The 27,529-nt window shown below is 57.0% G+C and overlaps 1 protein-coding gene across 4 annotated transcripts; it reads right to left on the reverse strand.

Moving 5' to 3' along the window:
• On the reverse strand, positions 1–27,529 carry IL2RG (interleukin 2 receptor subunit gamma). Of its 4 annotated transcripts, none has more exons than XM_043522774.1 (9): positions 26,894–27,219; positions 26,751–26,854; positions 9,357–9,462; positions 8,164–8,348; positions 6,044–6,186; positions 5,145–5,307; positions 2,186–2,291; positions 1,763–1,847; positions 1–656 (listed from the first exon to the last, which is right to left on the reverse strand). In XM_043522774.1, the coding sequence occupies exons 1-9, from the start codon at positions 27,190–27,192 to the stop codon at positions 441–443; spliced, it is 1,407 nt and encodes a 468-aa protein (XP_043378709.1). In that variant the 5' UTR covers positions 27,193–27,219; the 3' UTR covers positions 1–440. The 4 variants fall into 4 exon arrangements, with proteins under 4 accessions (XP_043378709.1, XP_027674336.2, XP_043378712.1 ...); XM_043522775.1 differs by having other exon boundaries at positions 465–656; positions 2,186–2,415; positions 26,894–27,235; XM_027818535.3 differs by having other exon boundaries at positions 26,751–27,529.

The following is a 27,529-nucleotide window of genomic DNA, read 5'->3' on the forward strand; positions in this document are numbered from 1 at the left end:
TTGGGTGAGACTGTTTTTATTTGTAAATCTGCTGCACAGTCACCAGCCAGAGAGCTCCTCCGCCAGGGCCCTGATCAGCCCAGGCAGAATGTGGGGAGCAGTAGGGGCAGCAAGGCCAAGCAGGACAAATGTTCGGGGCACAGCAGGCACACGGCCAGGTGCCTTATGCTGGTGAGCCGCATGGCGGCTGGCAGGGATGCAAAGTGCATGCGGGGGGGCACTGAAAGAATGATGAGGGGAGAGTCGTGTATGTGGAAAGAGGTGTACGCTTGCAGACGGGGGCTGGGGGGAGTGCTTGAGGCGCTGGGCAAGGGGTGCTGGGTTGGATGGGGAGGGGTGCTGGGGTGGATGGGGGAGGCATTGGGGCGGGGCAAGGAGGGTGGGGGTGCAGTGTGAGGAGAGGCGCTAGAAGCAGACAATCCCGACTCCTGCTGGTAATGTCACACTCCCACGTAGCTGTTCTTGAAGAGGCTCAGCCCAGGGCTGCTGCTGGAGGCTGGGGCTGAGAAGCGCCCTGGGGGGGCCCTCAGCTTGTCACGGCCCTCCCAGAGGGGCGTGCTGCCCTCCTTGGGGGGCAGCTCGCTGACGTAGCAGAAGCTCTCACTGTAGTTAGGTTTAAAGCTCTCCACGATGTCCTTGGAGACTCCGGCCCATTCCTCCAAGAGAGCGAAATGCAGGTTAAAGGAGGCCCCCTGTAGCAGTCACTCCCCGGCCGCCCACTCCTGGGCTGCCCCATGGCCCAGCCGAGGGTTCCCTCTCCCCTGGCTAGGGCAGAGCCAGCGGCTGCGGGCGCTGAGGGTCACACTGTGCCTGTCCAGCGGGGGCGAGGCAGCACCTAACGTGCTCCTGGAGGCACCTGCAGGGAGCCGGGACCAGGTTGGCGGGCTGATGGGTGCAGCACCTTAGCGCTCGCCTAGACTGCAAAAAACCCAGCGACGGTGAGTCTGAGGCCAGGTCGACTGGCCTGGGCACGTGGGGCTCCAACGAGGGGGCTAAGCCCAGCAGTGTAGCCGTTCCTGCTTGGCCTGGAGCCTGGGCTTCGAGCCCCCACTCGCTGGGTTACGGAGCCCGAGCAGGATCAGCTACACTGCTGATGTTAGCTCCACAGCAGGAGCCCCGCGAGCTGTCAGGTGACCCGGCCTCTGAGACTTGCAGGCGTGGTTCTTCCTCTGCAGTGTAGATGGACCCTGAGTCTCTGGGCCAAATTCAGGCCTGAGGCTGGGGCAGCTCTGGCTGCGCATATGCCCAGGCTGACTCCCCTGGGCCAGCTGGATGGCCAGGCCCCGGGCACAGGGACTGTCCGTGTGTCACGTTCTCATACGTGTTCTAGGTTAACACTGCAGACAGCAGCGCGGGGCAGACACAGCTGTGCTCCCCCAGGGGAGCTGAACCATCGCTAGAGGGAAACAGCCAGCCTGTCTGTGTCTGTCCCAGCTCGCCAGGGAGCAGGTGCCTGGCTGAGCCCTATCTGTCTGTCCATCCCAAGGAGCAGGTCCCCGGCCCAGCCCGGCATATCAGCCCCTCCCGGCCCAGCCCATCCATCGGCCCCTCCGTCCCTGGCCCGGCCCGGCAGCCCATCCGTCCCCGACCCGGCCCCTCTGTCCCCGGCCCGGCCCGTCGGCCCCTCCGTCCCCAGCCCGGCCCGTCGGCCCCTCCGTCCCCGGCCCGGCCCGTCGGCCCCTCCGTCCCCGGCCCGGCCCGTCGGCCCCTCCGTCCCCGGCCCGGCCCGTCGGCCCCTCCGTCCCCAGCTGAGCACTCTTACCGGGAAGTTGCCCTGGTGGGTGTTGAAGAGCTCTTCGAAGTTCTTGCTGGGGTTGGGGATTCTGGGCATGAGAATGACCCAGACTCTGCAGAATGGGAAACGACTTGTTTAGTGAGGAATGGCAGCCCCTGGAGCCTGGCTGTAGACACATGAGCCCTGGGGCCCTCCTCAGCCAGGCACCGGTTGGTGTCCTCTGACTCAGCCCTCCTGCCCTGTTCTCCGGGTGGGTCCTCCTGGCCCAACCCTGCTCCCACCCTCTCTCCCGCCCTCAGAGCTGACCCGGCGCTGGGACTCACCCAGGTCTGGGTCACCGCTCTGCTCTGAGCCCCAGCAGCCTGCACCATGCGCTAGCAGCAGGCTTGGCTTCTCTCCATACCTGTGCACAGGGGTTGGGGGCTATTGGGGAAGCAGTGGGACACTCACCTTTCCATTCGAATCAGCAAAATGACAAGGACTAGGAAGAGCATCAAAGAGGCAATGGGGAGAACCACGTGAATCCAGAACCATGGTGCCTGCTCCTCCGCCGTGCCTGCAGAGGAGATGCACAGCGGGTGATGCCGACACACCACCACTGTGGTCCGACTGTAGGGGGGGCGGGCGCCGAGAGGCCATGGGGCTGTTCCTGGCTGGGAGCAGGCAGGACCCCCACACAGCTGGGAATGTGGGCAGAAATGAGCACTTGTCTCAACCTCAGGCTGTGTCTGAATCTTACTGATTCTTTCTGTGTAACTTCTCCGGGAAATAGCCGGCCTATCCACCCCCCGCCACACCTCCCAGCCAGGCCCCCATGGCCTCACGCCCTGATCCCTGCAACTTGCCTCCCTCTGGCGTCCTGCCTCGCTCAGATCCATTCAGAATGCAGCTGCAGAGTGTTTTCCTACCCTGTTGCTTTGGCCATGTCACCCCCTTCTCTACATCTCGCCTCGGGCTCCCCCTTCTCTAGCGCGGCAAATCACTGCCTGTCTCCTTTCAAGTCCCTCTCCGCCTGCCTGTTGTCTAGGGTTGCCAGGCGTCCGGTTTTCGACTGGAACACCTGGTCAAAAAGGGGTCCTGGTAGCTCTGATCGGCACGTGCCCTTAAAAGCCCAGTTGGCGGCACAGCAGGGGCCCAGGGCTAAGGGAGGCTTCCTACCTGCCGTGGCTCCATGTGGCTCCCGGAAGCAGCCGCTAGGTCCCTGCAGCCCCTAGGCACAGGGAGGCTCCCCACACTGCCCCTCCCCAAGTGGCTGCTCCGCAGCTCCCAGTGGCTGGGAACCGCAATCAGTGGGAGCTGCGGGGGCGGCGCCTGTGGGTGTGAGGGCAGGGCGCGGAGCCTCCCTGGCCTTCCATGTACTTAGGGGCCGCAGGGACCTGGCAGCCGCTTCCTGGGAGCCACAGTAAGTGTTACCGGGACCCCAAACCCTCTCCTGCACCCCGTAACACCCCAAACTCCTGCCCCAGCCCCCTTCACCCCAACCCCCTCATCCCTGGCCTCACCCCAGAGCCCGCACCCCCAGCTGGAGCCCTCACCCCCCCGCACCCCAACCTCCTGCCCCAACCCGGCGCCTCCTCCTGCACCCCAATTCCCTCATTTCTGGCCCACCCAGAGCCCTCACGCCCCTCCCCCCTGCAGGGACGGCAGGTTTGTATAATTTTTGGTGGTGCCCAGTGGCTCCAAGTCCCACCCTCCCCAACACACCTGCTAAGGCTCTGGGAGGGAGTTTGGATGTGGGTGGGGTGCAGGCTCCAGGAGGGAGTTTGGGTGCGGGGTGTGGGCTCTGGGCTGGGGCAGGGGGTTGGGGTGCAGGAGGAGATGTGGGGGGCAGGCTCCAGGAGGGAGTTTGGGTGCGGGGTGCGGGCTCTGGGCTGGGGCAGGTGGTTGGGGTGCAGGAGGGGGTGCGGGGGGCAGGCTCCGGGAGGGAGTTTGGGAACAGGAGGGGGCTCTGGGCTGGGGAAGGGGGTTGGGGTGCAGGAGGGGGTGTGTGGGGCAGGCTCCGGGAGGGAGTTTGAGTATGGGAAGGGGCTCTGGGCTGGGGCAGGGGGTTGGGGTGCAGGAGGGGGTGTGGGGGGCAGGCTCCGGGAGGGAGTTTGGGTGCTGGGTGCGGGCTCTGGGCTGGAGCAGAGGGTTGGGGTGCAGGAGGGGGTGAGGGGAGCGGCACTTACCTCAGGTGGCTCCTGAGAGCGACCTGCACGTCCCTCTGGCAGCGGCTTCTAGCCTGAGAGGCCGGGGGGGGAGGGGGTGTCTCCGCGCACCGCTGCTCACAGGCACTGCCCCTGCAGCTCCCATTGGCTGCAGTTCCTGGCCAATGGGAGCTGTGGAGTCGGCTTTCAGGGCAGGGGCAGCGCACGGAGACACTCCCCCCTCCCCGGGGCCCCAGGGACATGCCAGCCGCTTCCGGGAGCGGTGTGGAGCGAGGGCGGGCAGGAAGCCGCCTTAGCCCCACTGCACTGGCGGGGGTGGGACAGAGGTGGGGCCTGGGGGAGGGAAGGGGCGGGGCCATGGGGAAGGGGTGTTAGGTTTTTTGTGCGATTAGAAAGTTGGCAACTCTACTCTCCTCTCATTTGCTATCAAGCCGCCGATGCTGGCGCCACCGCCTTGTGAGGCCAGCCTCCATTGTCCACTTGTCACATTTACAACCAAGCCCTTTGGCGCTTCCCCCCGGCAGCCCCTCTTGCTCGGCAGGGCCTCCCCAGAAACAGCTGCAAAGCTCCACCCTTATCCCCTTACAGATCCCTTTCCCGGGATGCCTACAGATACCTCGGCAAGGTTGGCTGGCGGCCTGCCATGCTGCCCAAGGCTGTCTCGGCGCTTGGCTCTGCTTGAAACGCTGCCGCTGCCCTGCTGCCTACGCAGACGGAGGGGTTCTCCTGTCGGCACTAGCAGGGCTGTCCCTAGGGGGGTGTGGGGCCGGGACAAATCAGCCTCCCACTCGCCTCCCCACTAGTCTCCTTGCTGTCCGCCCGGCGCGCATCCCGCCCCTGTCTGCCCGCCTCCTCACCCCCTGCCCCCTCACCCCCTTCCTGCCTGTCCGCCTGCCGCTCGCCTCCCCGTTCACCTCCTCACCCCGCTCGCCCTCCCGCCTCACCTCCCCACCTGAATACTGGGACAAATGGTGTCCTGATTGTACATTGGTTGGGACATGGGACAAAGGGCTAAATATTGGGACAGTCCCGATTTTATTGAAGCACAGGGCCCGCAAAGCGTGGGGCCCAGGGCTGTTGACCCGATTCACCCTACCCAAGGGACAGCTGTGGGCCCATGGAGTCGGTGCTTATGCACTATGCAACTACAAATAATAATAATAATTAACATCTTCTCTCTTGTTGGGCCAAGGATGCTCCTTAGCAACAACCCAGGGCCGGGGACCAGCTGGGAAACCCTGGCCGCGAGGGGTGTCACCTACCCTGGTCTGTTGCATTGTTGCCCCAGAACACTGGGACACTCCACTCGCTCCAGAGCTGGGTGGTGCCACAGTACTGATTGATCTTGCTTTTCACGTAGAAGGTGTAATACTTCTCGTAGTCCACGCTAGGGAAGGAGAAGATCTTGCCACTGACCAAGTGCTCCTGGGGCAGAGACAGAAGGTCCCGTGCACGTGAGACAGGGTGGGCGGCTCGGCGCACAAGGAGATGCTCTGAGTGCCTGCTGTGAAATGTGGCCTGGCTTCCTCAAGGCTGGGCTCGCCACACGTGAGTGGAGAATGGAGCTCAGCCCTGCTACAGTCTCCCTCCCCTTTCCATGTCCACAAACTACAGGCTCAGCCCCTGTCCCCTGCTTGACATGGGCTCATGCCCATTCCCCGGTGCGCCTGGCTTCAGCCAGCTATAGGCACAGCAAGGGCACAAGGAACCTCGTTCTGCCTATAAGTCCCAGCACCCGGAGCCTTGCAGGGACTGCGCTGCTCCCCAGGTCATGTGTGGCGTAGGGGGCTCTCAGCTGGCCCTCGGGCAGCGCTGTGCTTCCAGGTGGCTGAGAGGCTCCCAGAGAGAACGTGTTAGTGGTGGATAGGAGGAGAATGGGCTGGGGCCTGCAGCCTGAGATGGGGCATTTGGGTCACGTGAAGGGTGCTTTAAAGCCAGAAGAATCCTGAGGTGCAGTGAAGCAGCAGCATTAACTTAGCCCCAGGCTGGCATGGCCCTTAGCCCCTTAGCACATGGGGGATTGGGAAGGGCAGGGGACAAGTGAATGTGAGCCCTGGGGTAAAGGTCGCAGCGGATGACAGGCTGTGGCCCTTGGGGCCCCCCTCTGAGCTGCCCCTGCCTTGGGTGGCCACAGGAGGGTCAGGCTGCTGGTTGCCATTACCGTCCAGCTGGTGTCCTGGTTGCTTTTGTATTTGACAGCATATTCCAAGCAGAGGGGCTTGAGGTACATGGAGTCCCAGGTCAGCTGCAGCTGGTTATTGCTTATGTTCTGGATGGTCAGGTTCACAGGTGGAGCGGGTTTCACTGCAACAGACAGACAGTACTCTGGCTCGGGGGGGCGTCCCAGCATGCTGGATGTGGAGCGGGGCTAGGTGCTGCTGCAGTGCTGGCCAGTCCCGCTCCATTCCTGCTGCCCCAGCCCCAGAGTCCCAGACCCCGGGAAGGGGATGGAGGGGGCAGTTGGGATGCCCCATGCCCTGGACAGGGAGCCACTTCACTTGTATGGTTGTAGTCAACAGGTGCTCTTCACCCTCGCCAGGGCGCATGAGGCCTAGGCGCACTGAGGTGAATTCCTCTCAAGATGGGGCCTGTGCAGGGAGACACCGGCCTGGGAGCGAGGAGGCTGAGAACTGCCCCCGGGCCGTGTCCCCGCCCCCCGGTTCCCCCACCCAGAGCAGGTGGAGGGTCTCACACCTGACCGCACAGCTTTTACCATGGCCAGGCTGCCACCGCCAGAGCCGGGTTGGGGAGAGCCACGTGGGCAGCTGTGGGGAGCCTGGGTCCCTCCACCTGCCCTGAGCGGGGGGCATAGGGGGCGGACAGGGGCTGCTCTTGGCCCAATCCAGGGGTGGGGCCTCAGGGGGAGGGGCGGGGGGCCCCCACTTTTGGGAGAACTCTGGTGCCCTTGGTTCACCCCACACCAGCCCTGCAGGGCTACATGAGCTCAGAAGGAGCTAATTAACATGGGAGGCTGCACCTTGGGGAAGGGAGACTGAGGCCTGGCTGCTGAGTACTGATTGACGGTGGATCCCATCTGGCAGAGTGAGGGGGGGGCTGGTATAAAGCTCGGACATGAGAGCCAAAGGGGCTGTAGCCACTCTGTGGGCCTAGTGAGGAGAGGAGGAAACCTGGTGTGGGGAGCAGAAGCCTGGGAACCTGACCCTGAGGGACAGGGTTACCCCGAGGGCTGGTGGAGAAGGAAGCCTGTGGAGGGCAGAGTGGGATGAGGCCCAGGGATATGGCAGCACGGGTAGAGATGATGCAGACCGTGGCTACTGATTGTAGGGTCCCCTACTAACTACTTAGTGGCACAATCTTGAACTGGGAAGACTGCCTGGAATGGCACCCAGACAGCTGGCCCAGTGTGCCTTCGTTACCCTGGAAGGGCAAACTGTAGTGACCTGGCTGGAGGGCCAAGCCACAAAGAGGAAGCACTACGACTCCAGAGAGCAAGAGGGGCTGTGGTGTGAGTGACCAAAGGAAGGGGGCATCAGATGGGGCAGAGCTAATCTCTGGGTGCAGCCACAAGGGGGCACCCCAGCAGAGAGTAGACGACCCATTACAGGCCCTCACTGGTTCTTTTCCAGGGAACATTAAAAGTGCCAGGTGATGGGATTCAGAGGGGCTCGATCGGAAAACCGCTGTCTCTAACTAGTCTATTTCCCAAAGTTCCAGCTGATGCTGGCCCTTTCAGGGCACCAGGACATTTCAGTGAGTGGTGCTGACACTCATCAACAACAGCCCACTTTCCGTACCCTAATTCAACATCTTTGTAAAGTCCTCAGGCATCAGAACGGGGAGGGGGCTGGCCAGTTCCTGTGTCTCTCACCCCACCTGGGTCCCTGGCACCCTGGGTTGAGAGGGGGCGTGTGAAATCTCAGCGCATTGGCATCTTTGTAGGGAAGTTGGGCAAGGGAGTGGAACCTGAGTTTATAATGTGAACCCTTCTCCTTTGCTGAGAAACAGCTGCTGCTCTGTAATCGTCAAATATGACTTAACCCAGGAGATGCCATTGGGACTGAGGGACAACAGTGCCTCCTAATGAAGCAAGAATTTTTGGAATAACGCAAACCTGTTATTTCTCTCCTCCCTGTCATCCCACTGGCCCCCAAGGAGTGTGTGGCCGATAGTGACAGCCTCCCTTCACCTATTCCTGATGTACCGCGGCCGCTGGGCTGGGACCATAGAGTGGGGGAGGAAATGTCCTGTATGGAGCTTCTGCACCAGCATGGACCATGGGTGTCAGCTCGCTGGTGCAGCCGGAGCTGTGCTCTTCCATACCTAGGTCCTGCAGTTTCATGACTTTGGTGGGGATGATGAGGCTCCTGCCCCCATGGCTGGCGTTGACGTGGATGTAGAAGGGGCGGAACTGGATGATCTCACTGTGGTTGAACCAGCAGCCCGTGTTGATGCCCTCCTCCTGGAGGTAGTGCTTGCATTCCTCAACTGGCATGTGGTTTTCACTCCTAAGGCACAGAGCGGGTTATGGGGAGAGCTCAGAAATCAAGGACAGCAGAAAACTGCAAAGCTGGGGTCTTTGGATGCTGCCCTCAGCTCTGCTTTTTGAATGATCTCTGCTGTGCACTCCAGCCCCCAGCCCTTGTGCTGGGTGCAGTGCACCTCTTCTCTCAGGACTTCCGTGTGCCTGGGGAGGGCTCTGAATGCACCTTCTGCTCTGGGCTTGGCTCTGGGGCTGAGGAGCAGGTTTGGCACTGTTAGACAAGCGCTGGTGCGATTCTGTGTCACCCAATGGGGAATTCACTGGCTCTATTTAGACTGGAGGCTAGGCTGAGGTGCAGGCCCCAGCCTTTCCAGGTACTTGGGGCTCCAAGGGTGGTGTCACAGAAGACATAAAGTGCCCATGAGAGAAGCCTGTTCCCCACTGGGTACCGTTAGCAGCATGGCCCTGCGTGTCAGGCAGGGAGGGCTCAGTCCTGGGATGGCATGAAACAAGCACTCTCCAGGGTTCCCGAAGCTGCCAGGCTGGCCTCTTAGGGGTTCTGCTGTGGCAGTGCCCTAGCTCCCTGAGCCTCAGAGTCTGGCTCTTAGGGACCCTCCCTGGTGGGATCAGGGACTCTGCGAGAAGTGCCAAGAGCAGGAGAGCTCTGCTCTTCACTCCCCTCAGCCCGCGGGCACCACCCGCAGTGTGCCCTCTTGCCTACAGGCCCCATCTCAGCCACTCCCTCTTGTGTTCCAGTGCCACAGGACTGCCAGGCAGAGCCACTCTCCCCACCTCCAGCCTCACTGGTGGCAGGAGTGGGAAGCTTTCCCACTGCTTCCAGCTCTGCATTAAGCCTGGGCACAAAGACTGCCCCATAATGCATAACAAGGTACTTGAGCACTGCTGGGGAACCCATCACACTTCCTGGAGGATGGTTACTGGCCTTGCACTTGTCTGCTTGGGTCATGCTAACGTGGACCACAACCCACAGGACGAGGTAAGAGTAGCCCAGCCCCAAAGAAGAGTCACCTACCTTGGGGGAATGTACCAGTAATAGAGCGAGTAATTGGCTGTCAGTGTCGCTTTGCTGCCCCACATACAGGTCAGGTACTGATCGTTGAAGACTATGCACTCCACGCCTACAAGGGGAAGCACATTTTGTGATTGAGTGACCTGCTCAATTCAGCTGCAGAATCAGGACTAACCCCAGGAGCCCTGACTCCCAATCCCTGCTCTGCCCACTAGCCCACACTTTAAAAGAAGTGTATCGCAAAGCCAGCGCTGTGTGAGGGGAGCATGCGAATGGCTGACCCACCAGGGAGGAGGATTCCTGAAGCGGGGTGGGGGTTTCAGACTGCAGCATGTACATACATTCTGTGGTCTAGGCATGTGGAGAGCATGTGCTACAGAGGAGGCTCAAGTCCCTGCCTTTATAACCCACAGAAGAGAATTTATGTTAATTTTTCAGCTAAATTGGCTCACTGCTTTGGGGTTATGTGTGCATCCAGAATGCCCTCTCTCCCATACATTGTGCTTGGATAATGCCAATGACTGAAGATAGAAATGCCAAACTTGTCTGGGTTTGTAGGTGTTGGTGCATTTGTAGGAATAAGTTAAATTGGAAGAACATTGTGTAAGGAGTTTTTAAATGATGAGCAGTTATCGTGAGTCAGTTCACACCTGTACTTAGCATTTTGCTATCTGGGATCAGTCTAAGATGCTGGAACAGTGCAGAAGATTGGGGACCCCCTGCTCAGTTTGGGCTTTCTTGATTTCCCATCTGAGGCCCCCATATCAGAGCTGTAAAGCTTTCCGTTCTGTTCAGGTGCTTATCCTGCCCTCCTCCTCTGCCTTCCGGTGCATGAAGTCATTTAACTGACATCTGCTGCATGGGGCGTGTTCTTTCTCCCTTTCACTCTTAGCAGGAAATTGCGTAGGGATTTGGAGAAAGAAAGAAAAAAAAGCATTAGTTGACACATGCATGGTGCTCTGGGTCTGTACTAACAAAGGCAGGCTGGAGAAGTGTGCCAGGCACTCAGAACAGAATGTGGTGAGGTCAGTGCTAGTTTTTAGTTCCTGGGGGAGTTCATGCCACAAACAGGGACTTTATTCTGGTCGTGAACAGTTCTCCTGCATCAGAAGAGCAGAGCTGCCAACCAGTCCATGGCCCAGAACTTTTGGCTCCTGGAACTTTAGATATCCTGCACCCAGGTCTTTGAGCACAGTGAAGATCTGGTCCAAGATCTTGAACTCAACTCTATGTTCTATGGGAAGCCAACACAGGGAGAGGAGGACAGGTGTGACATGCTCCTGATAGCCTGTGTTGCTGAGACGCACTGCAGCATTTGGCACTGGTTGGACTTTTCTGGGGGCTGAGGACTTCGTGCCCAAGTGTCTGAGTGACGGGGCAGTTTGAGATGATCTGGTGTTTGAGAGATGGAGATGGCAGAGGGTGTGGCATGTACTGACACCGCTGGATTTGAGATGACCAGAGTTGGGGTTCTGCTTTCAGACAATTGGACAGATTACAAAAACAGGTCAATAGCACTGAGATCCCCCAGCTTCACCTACCTTGGGAAACTCTTGGGGCAGGTTCGAGCCAAAGCTCTGTGACACATTTTGAGTTTAGAGAGAAAAGGAAATGAGAAATGTTTTGATTGCAAAAAAGAGATTCTCAGAAATGGCTTGTCTTGTGAATGGGGCACTGGCTGTGGGCCACGTCAGAGCACAGCCAGGTCTGAACTAGTTCCAACCTCCCCAGACCAGGAGAACAATGGTTTTACAAGAAGAAATAACCCAGCACACACAGTCCCTGGTGGGAAGGGCAAGCGAGTCTGAGACACCTAAAAACAGGACACCGCACAGCAGAAACACACCAGATTGTAAGCAGCAACCTCCCCTCCACCTGCACTGCATATGGCTCATTTGCTTTGGAATGAAAGCCCTGGTCCATTGGCTGCTCTCCTTCTCGGCACCCTGTCCTGGCCCTGTGGCCTGGTCCTGCCTCTGCCTGCCCTCAGCAAGGTGGGGTTAGCCTGCTTCTCTGGGGAGTCACTGGCCCAGGGCATACATATGTGGAAGGGCCTGCTGCTTCTCTTGCCCCCAGAGCCCTTCACACACAAGTTGGTGGGCTGTGTGGGCCAGCAGCAGTGCAGCAACTCCCCGGCCAAGGAGGGAGAAGGGCGGCTCCGAACCGCGGCGGAATGGGCCAGGTGTTACTGTGCTCGCTGCAAGACACCAAGGGCAGAGGAAAGGAGTCTCCTCAGCCCAGCAGCCTGGCTTGCCCCAGGCAGGGCCAGACTAAGGCGGAGGCACTAAAAGCCCAAGTCACGGGCCCAGCTCCTGGTGTCATTTGACGACACCAGAATCTCAGCTTTCATTTAAAAAATGAACTTTGTTGCTAGCCCCCCAGATGTAAAGAAAAGCTTGAACATGTAACCGGAGTGTAACTGACTCGTGCCTGGTTCTGCAAAGAGCCTGCACCGACAGCCCCAAGGGGGGTGAATTCCAAAATTCCTGCTGCCACTCCAAGGCTTGGGGTGGGGCTACTGGGCTCCTTGTGGCATGTGCCTAAGGCTCTGCCTTGCCTGCCATGGCTCCTGGGCCCATGAGGAGGTGGTATGGCTGGGCAGGGATCCGGGAGAGAGGCTGTGCTGGAGACTCCCCGGTGCATTATGCTGTTTCACTGTGACCTGGCCTTTTGCCGCTGCCGGTTAGCACCTGTGCAGCAAGAGCTCGTTACTCGATGGAATTGTCTGTGGGGTGAGTAACACCCCCCCCAGGAACCCGCTGCCCATCCCTGCACAGCACACATCCCTGTGGCTTCCATCCATGTGACCAAGGCTCGGAATGTCGCTGTTTACTAACATGTCTTGCAGCCTGAAAGCCCCATGCTGGCCCCCTCCCCGCTGCTATGGGGCCACATGGATGCTGGGTCTCGTCAGCAGAGGGTGCTGTGCCCAGCCTGGGAAGAGCCAGTTCTCCAGTGACGGGTAAATACAGCTGTTAAATCTCTCACCCTGCTGCTTCTTCCCCTCTCTGCTTTGCCCCCTGCTCCCATCTGCTGAACCTTTCCACTGGTTCCTCCTCCTTTGCAAACCCAATGGCAGAGGCAGCGCCACCCCCCCCGGGCTGAGCGCCCAGCCGCTTGAATGGCCCTTTCCTGCCAGGCTCTGGCTGAACCCAGCTGAACCCTGGGTCTGTGGATGACACTCGGCAGTAGGGGAGCTGGGGCCTGGAAAGCCCCTGCTGAGCCTGCAGGCAGGACTGTGGTGAGCATCACTTTGTAAGCAGCCGCAGGACGCAGGCTCAGGAGGGCCATGCCTGGCTCTTGGTGGCTGTGGTCAGTCAGCAAAGAGAAACCAGGGCAGCAAAGTGGGCCATGCCCCTGAGCTGGGGCTTCTGGGCCTAACCTTGTCAGAGCTACCCAGCCACCCAGGGCAGGGCCTACAGGGAGTGCGACGGCTGCATTTCAGCCTCTGCGGACAGACTCCTGGGTGTGCCTCAGGGCTGGGCTCTGTGGGGCTACTGGTCAATGCTTCGGAGGCTCCTCCTGGGGTACAGGACACAGCACATCCCTTACGGCAGGGGGTCTCAACCAGGGTACACAGAGCTCTGCCGAGGGTACATCAACTCAGCTTCATCATTGCCTAGTTTTACCATAGAAAAAGCACTAGCGAAGTCAGTACAAACTAACATTTCACACAATGACCTGTTTGTACTGCTCTATGCTACACACTGAAATGTAAGTACAAGATTTATATCCCAATTGATGTATTTTATAATTGTAGGGTAAAAATGAAAAAGTAGCAATCTCTCAGTAATACTGTGCTGTGACACTTGGTAATTTATGTCTGATTTTATAAGCTAGTAGTTTTTAAGTGAGGTGAAATTTGGGGTACACAAGACAGATCTGACTCCTGAGAGGGGCACAGCAGTCTGGGAAGGTTGAGAGCCACTGCCTTAAGAGCAGGAGGGGTAGCTGTCCTGCATGCATGTCCCCTTAGATCAGGCCCATAGCTAGGAGAGAAAGCCACGCCCTATATGGGTGAAGCAGGGGGCTATGTGTAGCCATTCTTGCATTATTTTACACACCAATAGCTGCTAGGGGATGAGAGGAGCCATACAACTGATGCAGCACGCTGCTCACTACAAGTAGTTGCTCTGGAGTATCCCTGGTTAAAAGGGCTGTGCTAATTAGTGGATTGGGATGGGCTGAGGAGAGCCCCACAGGCTAATTAGCCCATTAACCAAGCCGTAGAAAAGGCACAGGAAGACGTGCACAGGGGGACAGAGAGAAGCAGGCTTTTCAGAGTCAGACTCAGGTGTGATCTTCCCCCCAGGGAAAATACCATCCCCCATCCTTGGCTGAAAGAGCTAATGATCGTATGATATTGTACATACAGAGCAGCATGACTTTGTGCAGGTGGGGAGGAGAACATGGTGAAATAAACCATGAGATGCTTGGCCAGAAGAAGGTCTCTGAGCAGTGACAAGAGACAGGAGTGGGACACCCCGTCCCCCTCCCACTTGGAGGTTTGGCTGGGATCTGTAGCCAGTAGGGGAGTTTGGCAGCCTGGACCATGGAGGGGACCCGGCAGTGGCTGGTGAAACAGCAAGGGGAGCTGTAGAAGGCTCTGCCAAGGCTCCAGCAATCCCACCCCCTGGACTGGCAGCCCTTGCCTGGCTGGACAAGCAGCAAAAGAGCCTGCAGGACTTACTGAGAGAGCCAGCCAAGGCACAGCAGCAGCTTCCACAGCTGGTGGTGAGTCCTGCGGTGGGAGATGGCCACCAGACATACAGCCTAGGACTGTGTAGGATGGCCCTGTGGATGATCCAATGAATTCCTGGGCACCTTGGAGAGGGCAGCTATGGGTGCTGGTTGGGATAGGGGACCTGGGCCCGAAGGCTGGCCCCTCTCTGTGCAGGAAAGCCCCCGTGGCCTGTATGGCTCTGAGGAGCAGGCCAGGAATTATGAAGCAGTTCAGGCCACCATCTTGGATCAGGTGGCCTGAACGGTACCACCAAAAGTTCCGATCCACAAGGTGGGTGTGGGTTTGCGGCCCCAGGCCTTGGCCCAAAGGTTTATGGACTGGGCCACCTGCTTGTTGAACCCAAGACACCCAAACAATGAGGAAGATAATGGACACACTGAACAATTCCTCTATGGCCTCCCCAAGAAAATACAGGTGTGGGTCAGCTGGCATCAACCAGGTTCTGTGGCTCCAGACATGAAACTGTGGAGGAATTTGCGAAGGCAGATCTCCCCAGGAGAGGACCGACCTGATGGGATGGGTGTTTGGGAGGAAGACCAGATCATCTCCAGCTGGAAAGGAGATAGAAAGGAAGAATCCAGAGGAGCTCTAGCTGGGGCTTGTCCATTTCATGTTACAAGTGTGGGTGGCTGGGACTCATAAAAAAAGATTGCCAGTACGTGGAATGCTGTTTTCCCAAGTCTCATGTCTGGGCCGGGACTGGAGGGAAGAAAAAGGGAAAGAAACTGTCCTCCATTTCAGTAATGTAGATGCGGCCTCAGCTTGCGTTCCGGTCTGGTGGGAGCTGCTGAAACCCGACTGGATGATTCCAGGAACAAGTATAAACCTAGCGTGTGCTGATAGAAGTAAGAAATGTTGTTCTCTAGCAGTAGTGCCTCTGAAGGTCTGGGGGAGGTTATATTGGAAACAGGTGGGGGTAATGGAAGGGCTGCCCTGCCGTGTTGGGTACCGACTGGAGTCCCTTCTCCATCGGAAAACAAGCTGGTGTAGGGGTCCCCAGACTGGGGAAGAGGAATCCCAAGGAAGGAAAAATTAAACCTGAAGGGGGAGAAAAGAATAAACCAGAGGAGGAAGGAGAGGAACCCATTAGGCCACAGAGCCTAACTCACAATAAAAGGGAAGAAAGCCCTTAACAGAGGCCAAGGGACTCATGGGGACCCCCCACAACAGAGTGCCAGGGAGATGCAGACCAGGGATGAGTTGGAGGTTAGGGAGGGCCAGAGAGCCTGAACAAGCAGAGGGATCGGGGAATGGCCCTTGATCAACCAGCAGACCCAAAGGTGGAGAAAGAGAGAGCAGACCCCCAGGATGCCCATGGTGCAAAGACTTGTGGGCTGAAGCTGAGCTGGGGGTATGAGTGAGCCTCCCAAGGGGGCCCTAGATGATTACTCAGGGACAGAGGGAAACCTCTGAGGTTAGCTTTATGGGAGCTAAAACTAAAATCGCTCTGGCTGCGGTGGTGCAGGCAGTGGCTCAGGCCAGCTAGCTGAGTCCAAGGCTGCCTGACTCCAGGTCCCAGGCCATGCTGCCATGTGCACGTTGCTATTTTTCACATGCTAGCTCAAGCAGAGCTAGTGTGTGTCCGGCTGCTTGGGCTGGGGCTCGCTCCCAGCTGCAGGGCGGACACACCCTTAGGAACCAGCCTGAGAAGAGCAGAGCTGCTGAATGGATCGATGGGCCCAGACTTCGCTCACTGGCCCAAGGCAGCAGCATGGCTTGGGCCTCTCCCAATCTGCATCTGTCCCTGTTGCCTAGCCCCACCAGAGGCACTGCATGCTGGGACTGGTCATCTCCCTGGGCTTGGTCTGTAGCAAAAGTGGAAATGGTTGCAATGATCGTATAAATGTGGTGTGGCTTTCAACTCTCGACCAAGTGCCAGCTCCTGCCTCTGGCACAGCTGGGCAGAGCTGAGTGCCCACCACGTAGGCAGGGGCTGCAATCCCAGGGTGGGGAGAGACAAGCAGCTGTCTAGGGGGACCCCCCAAAATGCCAAGGCTGGCTCAGGGACAGAACCCAGCTTCTTGCCTCCGCTATGGCACAAGACAAATGCAGGCTGCTGCTGGGGGTACTGACGTTAGAGTAGCAGCTGGCTGATCAGGATGGCTGTACAGCTAGTGTCTGACCTGCCCCTGCCCCCCTCGGGCTGACCCGCTGTCCTGGGCGCTGTACTGCTCGCTACGGTGCCTGCCCCCAAGGCCTTACAGCGTAACAGGCTGTGAGATGGGAGTGTCCCTCTCAATGGAGGGGGGGGGGGCGTGCGAGGGTGACCCAGCCCAGACCATGTGCTCACCTGTTAAGTGCTACTGGCCCTGAGCTAAGAGGGCAGCCAGGGTAACTGAATTTAGCTGACAGTTTCCCACTTCAGGCACTGCCAGCTGGAAAGGGGACAGGGAAAATGGTTTCTATTACAATGGGACAGATTTATCTGCATGGGAAACGAACCCCCAATTCTGCAGAGCTCTCCAAACCGCCCTTCAGTAGCTTGTGCCAGCCCTGCCTGCCTTAGAGACTGTTAGCTATTTCTGAGCCTCAGATATGGGGTAGGTGCCGCCTTCACACTCCAAGGCATGGTCCCTGCCTAGGAGAGGCTGCAGTCTGGCATGAGCCTGAAGGACGAGGGGGCGATGACAGGCCACCAGGAAGGCAGTAAAGTGCGGCACTGGGCACCAGAGATGATCTTGGCTGGATGAGGAGGGAGATGAGGTCTGTGTCAGAGATCCCAGGAGGCGGAGGGAGGTGCTCAGGGCATGGCTGAGTGATGGGTCCGGCTCTGAGAAGGGTGCTGGCAGCAAGATGTGGTTGGCTCCATGCTCTGTTGTGCTCAGCAGCGAGAGGACTTGGGGAGGGAAGATGAGCTTGTGTTTGGTCATGCTGTCCCTGAGCTGACAGCAAATCCTCCAGGATGAGGCACAACCAAGAAAGGCGCAGAACCCACTGGAGCTGCTGGGCTCACTCAAGGAGTTCCAGGGTCTCCAGCAGAGAGGAGAGCTGGGACCTGTTTTGCATTGCTCTGGGAAGTGCAGAGCTCACCTAGGCACTACATGAATAATTACCCCAAACCTAAGGGAACAGAACATTCGGGGGAAGTGCTCCGACGTCAAGAATGTCAGAATGAAGGTTCTCAGTGCCCCGAGTGGCTCCAACAGTGAAGCACAGCACAGGAGATGGGCCTCCTAAAACGTACGCAGGTGGTGGCCTGCTTAAAGGACAGCCAGCACAGAGCCTGCTGCAAGAGGGGCTGTTCTGCCCAAGCCTGAGGCTTCCCCAAGGGAAGGAAGAGTGGGTAGGCTGGAGAAAACAGAGGCAAGGGAGCTCATTACTGACTCTGGGTGGGGTCTGTCCGTGTCTGTGCAGCAATAAAGAGGTTCCTGGAAGCAGCAGGAACAGAGACTCCCACTGACTTGACAGGGCTTTGGATTGGGCCCTCTGCAGCCAGTGGGTTCTGGTTGTTTCCACTCCACCCAGAGATAGATACGCGAAGGGTTAACAAGTTGCTGGGGCTCAGGCAGCCCTGCTCCAACTGGAAGGGGTCACGCTTGGAGGGAGAGCTCAGCAGCTTGAACTTTGTGAGACTCCTGTCTGCCAGAGCCTCCCTGAGGGAAGATGGGCCTGTTGTGGGGCTGCTGGTTGATTCGTCTCAAATGACTTTGCAGACTGGCCCCTCACCAGCAGCTGCAGGTGGTGCCCTGCCTGAAGGGGCAGCAGCTCAATTACACACCTTTTATTTCCTTAAGCTTGACGGGGACCCAGTGTGGCTTGTCCGGAGCCCAGGCGTGAGCCAGCCCCGCCCCGTTGGGCTAAGCTGACAGCAGTTGTATCATAGGCCTGAAAGCATTGCTTCTGCTACTGTCTGATCAGAAATCGGTGCAAGGGAAAGGAGCCAGGCCTGGCGGGAACAGTCACATAGATGACAGGCTAGTCTAGGGGATGTTGGGAAGAACGGAAAGGCAGGTAAAATTCTGAAGGAAACTGAGGCTGCAGGAGTAAAATTAGATAAAGAAAAGTGCCGACAACCCCAGCTATAGTTGTCAGGCCTCTTTTTTTTTCCCCCCTTCCCTTCCAGGTGCTTTACAAGGAAGAACCCACAATGGGAAGCAAACGGCGCATCGCCATCACCACTGCTAGCTCTTCCTCTGCCTGCACCAGGCGGGCCCTGCCAGCCCTGGTCTTGGCTTGCTGGGAACGCAGCCTGCATGTCCTTGCCGAGGAAAGCCAGTCCGGGAGAATCGCTCAGTGTGGGGGTGTCTGCTGTGGGAGTCTCTCGGGAAGCAGGTCAGAGAACTTCAGGAGGAGGTGGCTTGTCGGTGAACATCGGGGAGCAGGAGGACTTAATTGACAGGATGCGCATGGATACATCTGGGTGGAGGATTCTGGCTGACTGCAGACCAAGAACCAGATGCTCTACGAGGAGGAGACTGGCAGCTGGCCACCTCGGGCAGTAGCTTGTGCTCTCCCTTATCCCACTCCACCTCAAGCCCTGTCCATCGAGGTGAAAAACCTGGTAGCTGTATTGACAACAGGAGGTGAGGGGCAGACCCCAGTGGCCGAGGAGAAGCCAGCTGCCCTCAAAGCTGGGAGGATCATGGCCACAGCACCTGAGAGGAGGATGCACAGGGTGCCAGAGGTCAGGGGCTCCCTTCTGAGGGGGATGGAGGCGTCCATCTGCCGCCCCGTGAGGTCCTGGGAGGTGCAGATGCTGCCTGGATCCTGCATCCAAGATGTTACTGAAAGGCTGAACAGGCTCATCCATCCCTCTGACCACTACCCCGTGCTACTCATCCACATGGGCACTAACGACACTGCTGGATCTCACCCTGAGCAGGTCAGCAGTGACTACAGGGCTCTGGGTGTGAGGGTGAAGGAGTCAGAGTCTGGGTCCATCCTTCTAGTAGAGGGGAAGGGCCCAGGCCAGGACATGCATCCTGGAGACAAATGCAGGGCAGCACAGACTGTGTCAAAGGAAGAGCTTCAGTTTCTTCCACTGTGGGATGCTGTTCTGGGAAGAGATGGGGCACAAAGACTAGTTATCAATGGTTTACTGTCAAACGGAGAGGGTGGATCTAGTGGGGCCCTGTCGGGGTCAGTCCTGGGTCTGGCACTAGTCATTATTTTCATTAATGACTTGGATAATGGAGTAGAGAGTGCGCTTATAACATTTGGTAGGAGGGGTTGCAAGCACTTTGGAGGACAGGATTAGAATTCAAAACAACCATGACAAATTGGAGAATTGGTCTGAAACCAACCAGATGAAATTCTGTAAAGGCAAGTGCAAAGTACTACACTTAAAAAGAAAAATCAAATGCACAACTACAAAATGGGGAATAACTGGCTAGGTCAGGGGTGGGCAAACTTTTTGGGCCGAGGGCCACATCTGGGTGGGGAAATTGTATGCAGGGCCAGGGCAGAGAGTTGGAGTGTGGGGTGTGGGAGAGGGTATGGTGTGCAGGAACGGGCTCAGAGCAAGGGATTGGGGCAGAGGAGGGGTGCAGAGTGTATGAGGGGGCTCAGGGAAGGGGGTTGGGGTGCAGGAGGGGTACGGAGTGCAGGAGGGGGCTCAGGGCAGGGGTGCAGGAGGGGTGCGGACCGCGGGAGGGAGCTCGGGGGGGGTTGGTGTGTGGAGTGTGATGGGGCTCAGGTCAGGGAGTTGGGGTGCAGGAGGGGTCTGGAGTGTGGCAGGGGCTCAGGGCACGGGGTTGGGGTGCAGGAGGGATGCGGGGTGTGATGGGGGCTCAGGGCAGGGAATTGGGGTGCAGGAGGGGTGTGGGGTGCACAAGGGGGCTCAGGGCAGGGAATTGGAGGGTGGGGTGCAGGAAGGGTTCAGGCATGGCAGCGGCATGCACCAGGGCCAGGGCAGGTTCCCTGCCTGCCTGCTCTGGCCCCACGCTGCCCCGCTCCGGGAAGCGGCCAGAACCACGTCCCTGCGCGGCCCTGTGGGGGAGGGGGACACAGGGCTCCGCATGCTGCCCTTGCCACGCCTCCAAGTACCTCCCCTGAAGCTCCCATTGGCTGCGGTTCCCTGTTCCCAGCCAATGGGAGCTGCGGGGGGTCGTGCCTGGAGGCAAGGGCAACGCAAGGAGCCCTCTGCTCCTCCCGCCCGGGGCCCCAGAGACGTGGTACCGGCCGCTTTGGAGAGCGGCGCGGGGCCTGCGGCACCACAGGGAGCAATCCTGCGAGCTGGATCCAAAGCCCTGAGGGGCCAGATCCGGCCCCTGGGCTGTAGTTTGCCCACCCCTGCACTAGGTGTTAGTACAGGTGAAAAGAATGTGTGTGGGGGGGTTATAGTGGTGCACAAATTGCATAAGAGCCAACAATCTGCTGCAGTTGCAAAAAAGGCTGATATCACTCTGGGGTGTATTAACAGGAGTGTTGTATGTAAGACAGAGGAGATAACTGTCCCGCTCTGCTCAGCGCTGGTGAGGCATCAGTTGGAGTACTGTGCCCAAAACAGGGGAGACAGAGTACAGAGGAGAGTAACAAAAACGATAAAAGGTTTAGCCCTCGTCTACATCTACTTTGATGTAACTTGTGTTGCTCAGGGGTGTGAATAATCCACACTCCTGAGCGACGTAAATTACACCGAGCGAAGTGTCAGCGTAGACAGCGCTGTTTCGGAGGGAGAGCTTCTCCTGCTGATACCGCTACTGCTTCTCGTGGAGGCAGGAGTTAAGCCGACGAGAGAGCTCTCTCACGTCAGTGTAGAGCATCTCCACCACAAGCCCTACAGCAGCACTGGTGCCGCGGTAAGTGCCGTAGTGTAGATGTACCCTTAGAAAACCTGACTGTGAGGAAAGGTTAAAAAACCGGGCATGTTTAGTCTTGGAAAAAAGGCAACTGAGGAGGGACTGATCAGTCTACAACTACGATAAGGGGCTGTTTAAAAGAGGACTGTGATTAACTGTCCTGCCTTCAGTGGACATGGAGAACAAGAAGTAATGGGCTTACTCTGGAGCAAGACAGATCTAGGTTAGATATTGTGGAAAATCTTTCTACCTACAAGGGTAGTTAAGCTCTGAAATAGGCTTCCAAGGTCTCCTGTAGAATCCCCATCCGTGGAGATTTTTAAGAACCGGTTGGACAAAGACCTACCAGGGATGGTCTAGAATCATAGAATATCAGGGTTGGAAGGGACCTCAGGAGGTCATCTAGTCCAACCCCCTGCTCAAAGCAGGACCAATCCCCAATTAAATCATCCCAGCCAGGGCTTTGTCAAGCCTGACCTTAAAAACTTCTAAGGAAGGAGATTCCACCACCTCCCTAGGTAACGCATTCCAGTGTTTCACCACCCTCCTAGTGAAAAAGTTTTTCCTAATATCCAACCTAAACCTCCCCCACTGCAACTTGAGACCATTATTCCTTGTTCTGTCATCTGCTACCACTGAGAACAGTCCAGAGCCATCCTCTTCAGGTAGTTGAAAGCAGCTATCAAATCCCCCCTCATTCCTCTCTTCCGCAGACTAAACATCCCCAGTTCTCTCAGCCTCCCCTCATAAGTCATGTGTTCCAGTCCCCTAATCATATTTGTTGCCCTCCGCTGGACTCTTTCCAATTTTTCCACATCCTTCTTGTAGTATGGGGCCCAAAACTGGACACAGTACTCCAGATGAGGCCTCACCAGTGTCGAATAGAGGGGAACGATCACGTCCCTCGATCTGCTGGCAATGCCCCTACTTATACATCCCAAAATGCCATTGGCCTTCTTGGCAACAAGGGCACACTGTTGACTCATATCCAGCTTCTCGTCCACTGTAACCCCTAGGTCCTTTTCTGCAGAATTGCTGCCGAGCCATTTGGTCCCTAGTCTGTAGCGGTGCATTGGATTCTTCCATCCTAAGTGCAGGACTCTGCACTTGTTCTTGTTGAACCTCATCAGATTTCTTTTGGCCCAATCCTCCAATTTGTCTCGGTCCCTCTGTATCCTATCCCTACCCTCCAGCATATCTACCTCTCCTCCCAGTTTAGTCTCATCTGCAAACTTGCTGAGGGTGCATCACCATCCTCCAGATCATTAATGAAGATATTGAACAAAACCGGCCCCAGGACCAACCCTTGGGGCACTCCACTTGATACCGGCTGCCAACTAGACATGGAGCCATTGATCACTACCCGTTGAGCCCGACAATCTAGCCAGCTTTCTATCCACCTTATCGTCCATTCATCCAGCCCATACTACTTTAACTTACTGGCAAGAATACTGTGGGAGACCGTGTCAAAAGCTTTGCTAAAGTCAAGGAACAACACGTCCACTGCTTTCCCCTCATCCACAGAACCAGTTATCTCGTCAGAGAAGGCAATTAGATTAGTCAGGTATGACTTGCCCTTGGTGAATCCATGCTGACTGTTCCTGATCACTTTCCTCTAAGTGCTTCAGAATTGATTCCTTGAGGACCTGCTCCATGATTTTTCCAGGGACTGAGGTGAGGCTGACTGGCCTGTAGTTCCCAGGATCCTCCTCCTTCCCTTTTTTAAAGATGCGCACTACATTAGCCTTTTTCCAGTCGTCCAGGACCTCCCCCGATCACCATGAGTTTTCAAAGATAACGGCCAATGGCTCTGCAATCACATCCGCCAACTCCTTTAGCACTCTCGGATGCAGCGCATCCGGCCCCATGGACTTGTGCTCGTCCAGCTTTTCTACACAGTCCTGAACCACTTCTTTCTCCACAGAGGGCTGGTCACCTCCTCCCCATGCTGTGCTGCCCAGTGCAGCAGTCTGGGAACTGACTTTGTTCGTGAAGACAGAGGCAAAAAAAGTATTGAGTACATTAGCTTTTTCCACATCCTCTGTCACTAGGTTGCCTCCCTCATTCAGTAAGGGGCCCACACTTTCCTTGACTTTCTTCTTGTTGCTAACATACCTGAAGATACCCGTCTTGTTACTCTTAACATCTCTTGCTAGCTGCAACTCCAGGTGTGATTTGGCCTTCCTGATTTCACTCCTGCATGCCCGAGCAATATTTTTATACTCTTCCCTGGTCATTTGTCCAATCTTCCACTTCTTGTAAGCTTCTTTTTTGTGTTTAAGATCAGCAAGGATTTCACTGTTAAGCCAAGCTGGTCGCCTGCCATATTTACTATTCTTTCTACACATGAGGATGGTTTGTCCCTGTAACCTCAATAAAGAGTCTTTAAAATACAGCCAGCTCTCCTGGACTCCTTTCCCCCTCATGTTGTTCTCCCAGGGGATCCTGCCCATCAGTTCCCTTAGGGAGTCAAAGTCTGCTTTTCTGAAGTCCAGGGTCTGCATTCTGCGGCTCTCCTTTCTTCCCTGTGTCAGGATCCTGAACTCGACCATCTCATGGTCACTGCCTTCCAGGTTCCCATCCACTTTTGCTTCCCCTACTAATTCTTCCCGGTTTGTGAGCAGCAGGTCAAGAAGAGCTCTGCCCCTAGTTGGTTCCTCCAGCACTTGCACCAGGAAATTGTCCCCTACACTTTCCAAAAACTTCCTGGATTGTCTGTGCACTGCTGTATTGCTCTCCCAGCAGATATCAGGGTGATTGAAGTCTACCATAAGAACCAGAGCCTGCGATCTAGTAACTTCTGTTAGTTGCCTGAAGAAAGCCTATACACCTCATCCCCCTGGTCCGGTGGTCTATAGCAGACTCCCACCACTACATCACACTTGTTGCTCACACTTTTAAACTTAATCCAGAGGCACTCAGGTTTTTCTGCAGTTTCATACCGGAGCTCTGAGCAGTCATACTGCTCCCTTACATACAGTGCAACTCCCCCACCTTTTCTGCCCTTCCTGAACAGTTTATATCCATCCATGACAGTACTCCAGTCATGTGAGTTATCCCACCAAGTCTCTGTTATTCCAATCACATCATAATTCCTTGACTGTGCCAGGACTTGCAGTTCTCCCTGCCTGTTTCCCAGGCTTCTTGCATTTGTGTATAGGCACTTGAGATAACTTGGTGTTTGTCCTGCTTTCTTAGTATGAGGCAGGAGCCCTGCCCTCTCGCGCGCTCCTGCTCATGCTTCCTCCTGGTATCCCACTTCCCCACTTACCTCAGGGCTTTGGTCTCCTTCCCCCAGTGAACCTAGTTTAAAGCCCTCCTCACTAGGTTAGCCAGCCTGCTTGCGAAGATGCTCTTCCCTCTCTTTGTTAGGTGGAGCCTGTCTCTGCCTAGCACTCCTCCTTCTTGGAACACCATCCCATGGTCAAAGAATCCAAAGCCTCCGTCTCGGTTTACTTGGTCCTGTCCCAGTATTGGGGGTTGGACTAGATGACCACTCGAAGTCCCTTCCAGCCCAACATTTCTATGATTAAGAGAAGGGATGACGACGCAGCCAGAAGTCAAAGTGCCTAAAATGCCACCACCTAAAAGTGTACTGGAGCCACTGCAGTTCCACAGGTCAGGTCACGGCTCGGAGCTCATTTCTCCAGCGTGTGCGCTCACAGGTCCCATCTCGTCACAAACCGCCTAACACGGTTACTGTCTGAGTCCGTGTCCTGGGGTGGAGGGCTGCATGGTGATCTCCCACCTTCATGCAGCCAGTGGCCTGTGCTCCCACTGCCATGCTGAAGCCTCCGCATTCATTTACTGATAAATAAAACTTGCGGATTTAAATTTTTGGCCCAGAATGCCCTCAGGAGTAACAGATGCTAGCAGCTGTGGTTTTGCTGGGATGCGCCTCTTATGCCGAGATGATGGGAAGCTTGCAGCGGGTTTTCCAGACACCAAGAGCAGGTGCACCCACATAGAGAGAGAATGTCTGAACAACAGGGAGCTTGAGAGATTAGTGGTATCTGCAGGGTCTCTATCACTCCAAGATATTCCTGAACAGCAATGCTGGTTGAGATAGCTCTTGTGTGTGGGAGGCAAGCCCGGAGCACTGGCTGCCTGTTCAGCGAGGATCCCAGTTTCATCCCGAGGTTCTCGGAATGAGAGTACTACACAAGGGCCTACCAGCCTCCCCACTGACGTCAGAACAGACTAAAACAGAGACTAGAGCAGATACACATCTGAAAACTATACCCACGGTGCAGATACTTATCAGGGCCTCACATCCTGCTGCTAAACTCCATGCAGTGAGAGAGGGACTCTCCATGGCTGAGAGTTTGAGCAGCTCTGGTAATTGCACTGCAGGCCTATGGGCCTGGCAGGACTTATGGGAAAATGCTGTGCTCTTTATTCTAATAAAGCTCCTTACTCAGCATTACAAGAAACTGACTCATTCTCTGAATCTTTGCCTGTGGTCTACAGCTGCCCCTTCCACTTCCCTCTCCAGAGAGAATGGATATGAGCAGCACCCGCCTCCTGCCCCACTCCTGGAACCTGAGGCCTGTGCTCTGAGGGTTCAAGCTGGAGGCTGATGCGATTAGAGCCTCTTTCCCCACGAAGATGAGGGCGGGAGCTTGGCAGCTTTGCGACGTAGTACTTCCAGTGCGGGATCTGGCCTTGAGTCTTCCCATGGCCTCTTGCTTGCTGCCTCAGGGGGGGAAGCAGAGAGCTCAGGAGCTCCCTGCTGGACTTCCCCAATTCCTGCAGCCATGCAGGAGTGGTGCTGATAGGCTGGGGATTCCACATACCGCCTTGCGGCCAGCCATCACCTCCCTGAGCTGTGATCCTGATGGACACCACGTACCGCCCTGTTGCCAGCTGTCACCCCCGAGTCATCACCCTGACAGATGCCACGTACTGCCTTGCGGCCAGACATCACCCTGACAGGCACCATGAACTGCCCTGTGGCCAGACGTCACCACCCTAAGCCATCACTGATAGATGCCACGTACTGCCCTGAGGCCTGATGTCCCCCCCCAGCCGTCACCCTGACGGACACCAGACATCACCCTGACGGATGCAATGTACTGCCCCTGCAGTCAGCCATCACTCCCACAGAGCCATCCCCCGATGGACACCACATTATGCCCCTGCAGACAGACACCCTGACGGACGCCATGTACTGCCCTGTGGACAGATGTCATCCCTTGAGCAGGTTTCATCCGATGAAGTGAGCTGTAGCTCACGAAAGCTCATGCTCAAATAAACTGGTTAGTCTCTAAGGTGCCACAAGTACTCCATCCCTTGAGCAGTGTCTTCACTCATCATTGCTATGTCACTGGTGCCAATATATTTTTGAGCCCCTGTAGCACAACGAGGTGCCCAAGTGACACAGTGGTGGCCTCTGGCCACAGAGGATGCAGCAATGCAAGCCTCTTCCCCCCCACCCTTGGCAACGTGCCTCAGCCCTGGGTCTAGGGGGAGAAGTGAATTCAGCCTCTGTGGACCATTCAGGCCTTATCCTTGAAACAGCAAAGAGGCCAGTTTGTGGCGGTGACTTGTGATGCAGACAAGGCACCATGAGTAAGTGACCTGAGTTTTACCAAATGCTTCACAAAGGCCCCCAAACCGCCATCAGGTGGTGATGAGTTTATGCCTGCCTAAGATGGGATGGCTCTGAACCCACAGGTCAAAGGATCTACAGACAGCGCACAATCTCCAGAGCCAGCATGGCCTCCCCCTTGCTAGATATTCACATCGCCCCCCGTAAGCCTCATGCTGCTGAACTCCTGCCTTGCCTGGGGTGGCCTCTCAGTGAGGCACGTTCCTCAAGCTCCAAACGTGGCCTGTAGAACAAAGGCAGGGAGCGGATTCAGGAACGTGGTGGGCAGTTGAGATTCAGAGAACAGTGAGCGCGAGCATTACCTTGTGGGCTCTGGGCAGCCATGGCTCGCAGGCTGCGACCAGAGAGCAGGAGGATTAGAGTCAGGAACATCCCAGCTTCCTTCCTGGCAGAGGAGGGAGAGAGAGGAGAATCCATGGCCCTGTACTGCTACGCGTTCTCTGAGAGCCGGGGCCAGCCGGCAGAGCTGGCTGTGTCACAGCTCCTCACGGGCCGAGTGCTCGCTGCTGAAGGAGAATACCACGCAGCTGACTCTCCACTTCCGCACTCATTGCTGCTTCCTGTACAAAACCTCGTCCCCGCGTGCTTGCAGGCAGGAGAGTGCTTGGTCTCGGCAGCCCTCGGGGGTAGGCACAGTGCGTGCTTCACTCTACAGCCAAGGGAAACTCCCTGTGAGCTGCAGCCCAGCCTGTGGCGAGCAGCCGTGCAGAGCTTGCCAGGCCCCATCACGGCAGGGGAGTTCATGTCGGGGGACAGGGTAGGCAGCTGAGGCGCAGCCTGATCTGGCAGCCGGACTGGAAAGGCACCAGCTGCAGCGTGGCCTCATAGCAAGGGGGCGCTGGCATCACGGCCTGGCCTGGTCGTGTGGTGACAATGGGCTGGGCCTGCCCCAGAGCTGGAGCACAGGCCGCCCCAGAGCGGGACCATGGGCTTCCCCAGAGCAAGACCATGGGCTGGAGCACAGACTGCCCCAGGACTGGAGCACGGGCCGCCCCAGAGCGGGACCATGGGCTGGAGCACGAGCCGCCCCAAAGCGGAACCACGGGCCGCCCCAGAGCGGGACCACGGGCCGCCCCAGGGC

Source organism: Chelonia mydas, chromosome 9, assembly GCF_015237465.2.
Source record: "Chelonia mydas isolate rCheMyd1 chromosome 9, rCheMyd1.pri.v2, whole genome shotgun sequence".
Taxonomy (NCBI): Eukaryota; Metazoa; Chordata; order Testudines; family Cheloniidae; genus Chelonia; species Chelonia mydas.

Excerpts from the sequence above, each read along its gene's own strand:
- IL2RG (XM_043522774.1), bottom strand. The coding sequence starts at position 27,192 with ATGAACTCCCCTGCCGTGATGGGGCCTGGCAAGCTCTGCACGGCTGCT. Across the intron at positions 9,463-26,750 it reads GGCTGCCCAGAGCCCACAAG|GCGTGGAGTGCATAGTCTTC; the intron begins GTAATGCTCGCG and ends TTCCCCTTGTAG. Across the intron at positions 657-1,762 it reads CCCACCAGGGCAACTTCCCG|GAATGGGCCGGAGTCTCCAA; the intron begins GTAAGAGTGCTC and ends GCTCTCTTGGAG.